This window comes from Hordeum vulgare, chromosome 3H (assembly GCF_904849725.1).
Source record: "Hordeum vulgare subsp. vulgare chromosome 3H, MorexV3_pseudomolecules_assembly, whole genome shotgun sequence".
Taxonomy (NCBI): domain Eukaryota; kingdom Viridiplantae; phylum Streptophyta; class Magnoliopsida; order Poales; family Poaceae; genus Hordeum; species Hordeum vulgare.
Genome location: NC_058520.1, coordinates 163,268,571 through 163,269,948, shown reverse-complemented (window position 1 = coordinate 163,269,948; position 1,378 = coordinate 163,268,571). Strand labels below are relative to the sequence as shown.

Genomic DNA, 1,378 nt, shown 5'->3' with positions numbered 1-1,378 from the left:
ATTCTATGTAGTGTACATGTGGATATGTGTAGGTATGGGTATGAAATGCATATATGCATTTGCCATGCTCGCAATTTACTTGACAACAACCAACGTTGCCACGGTCAAAGGAGAAGAACAAAAAATCACCAAATTGCTCGAATCTCAATCAACAAACAAACAAACAAACGGATGCTCGGATGCTGGACTGAGAAACAATTAAAAAGTGCCGACTGCTGAGTACTTGAAAGACTGAAGTAACCAAGGGCATCACCGCTGTACACAAAACAAATGCTAACAATGGAGACACAAAGCGTATGAAATAAAATACTCCCCCCGTGTACTAAACACACAGGGCGCGCGCACGCACACACATGGTAAAATCGTAACGAGTACAGGTACATCCGCGCTAGGACAGTGCTCCACCTGGGCCGCGCATGGCGCATCATCCTCCGCTTCCGGGCGACCTCTACTCGTACCAGGTGTATCCCAGGAGCGGCGCGCGCACGCCGTAGGCGTAGCCGTAGCCATTGCTATAATAGTGGCAGCTGGGGAGGCCGCACGGGCTGGAGTAGCAGCCCGGCGTGCAGCGGTACCCGTAGCCGCCATACGGAGTTCCCTTCCCGCCGCAGTCGTCGCAGCATGGCTCCTTGCAAGCCTTCTCGCACTTCTCCTTGCAGACCTTCTCGTACCTGTCCTTCCAGGCCTTCTCGCAGGCCTCCTGACAGGGGCTCTTCTTCTCCTTGGGCTTGTCGTCCTCCACGCTGACGATGGACGCGGCGAAGCACGACTTCCTCAGCTGGTGTACGACGCACACCGGGTCCACGGTGCCGACCACCGTCAGCGTGCATTTGTCCTCGTCCACGACCATGGACTTGATCCGTGGAGGGTCACATACATTCGGTAAAGAGAAGCAGCAAGGGGTGCAAGATAGACAGGGAGGAAGAGAGTCATAGAGATGTATACCCTCGAGCTTGGAAACAATTGACAGGATCCCACTCGTGCACTTCTTGCCGATGAGATCGGCTCTGATCACAATCTTCTGCAGGCCATTCAAAAGTGAAAACATATATTCAGTACAAATATTTTTATGGTCCCTCAAAAGACAGAGAAGCAGAACGAAGAATATGGTCGTCCATTACCTTAGAAGACATGGTGTGAGCTATCTTCCGTACAATTGGGTCTTGAGGTCGACGCGGACTCTTCAGTGTGCAGAGAGCAAGACGCTTTCTGAAGTTATGAGAGACATGCCTCGTTCCAAGTCGTTTATATATGATCTGAAGTCAACTCTGCAACCTCCATATTGGTTGGGAATTAGTCGTACTCGTCGGAGCATATTCCTACGCTGTGTTATACCATAGTTTCCAACCCGAATTGGTCAGTCCACGTCTTCTTTTTT

At 50.8% G+C, this 1,378-nt stretch overlaps 1 protein-coding gene across 1 annotated transcript; it reads right to left on the bottom strand.

Moving 5' to 3' along the window:
* Positions 1-433: 433 nt before the first annotated feature.
* On the bottom strand, positions 434-1,133 carry LOC123439737 (heavy metal-associated isoprenylated plant protein 43-like). Its single transcript, XM_045116422.1, has 3 exons — positions 1,122-1,133; positions 946-1,021; positions 434-861 (listed from the first exon to the last, which is right to left on the bottom strand). Exons 1-3 carry the CDS (start codon positions 1,131-1,133, stop codon positions 449-451), a joined length of 501 nt encoding a protein of 166 aa, XP_044972357.1. The 3' UTR covers positions 434-448.
* Between the last annotated feature and the right edge of the window lie 245 nt (positions 1,134-1,378).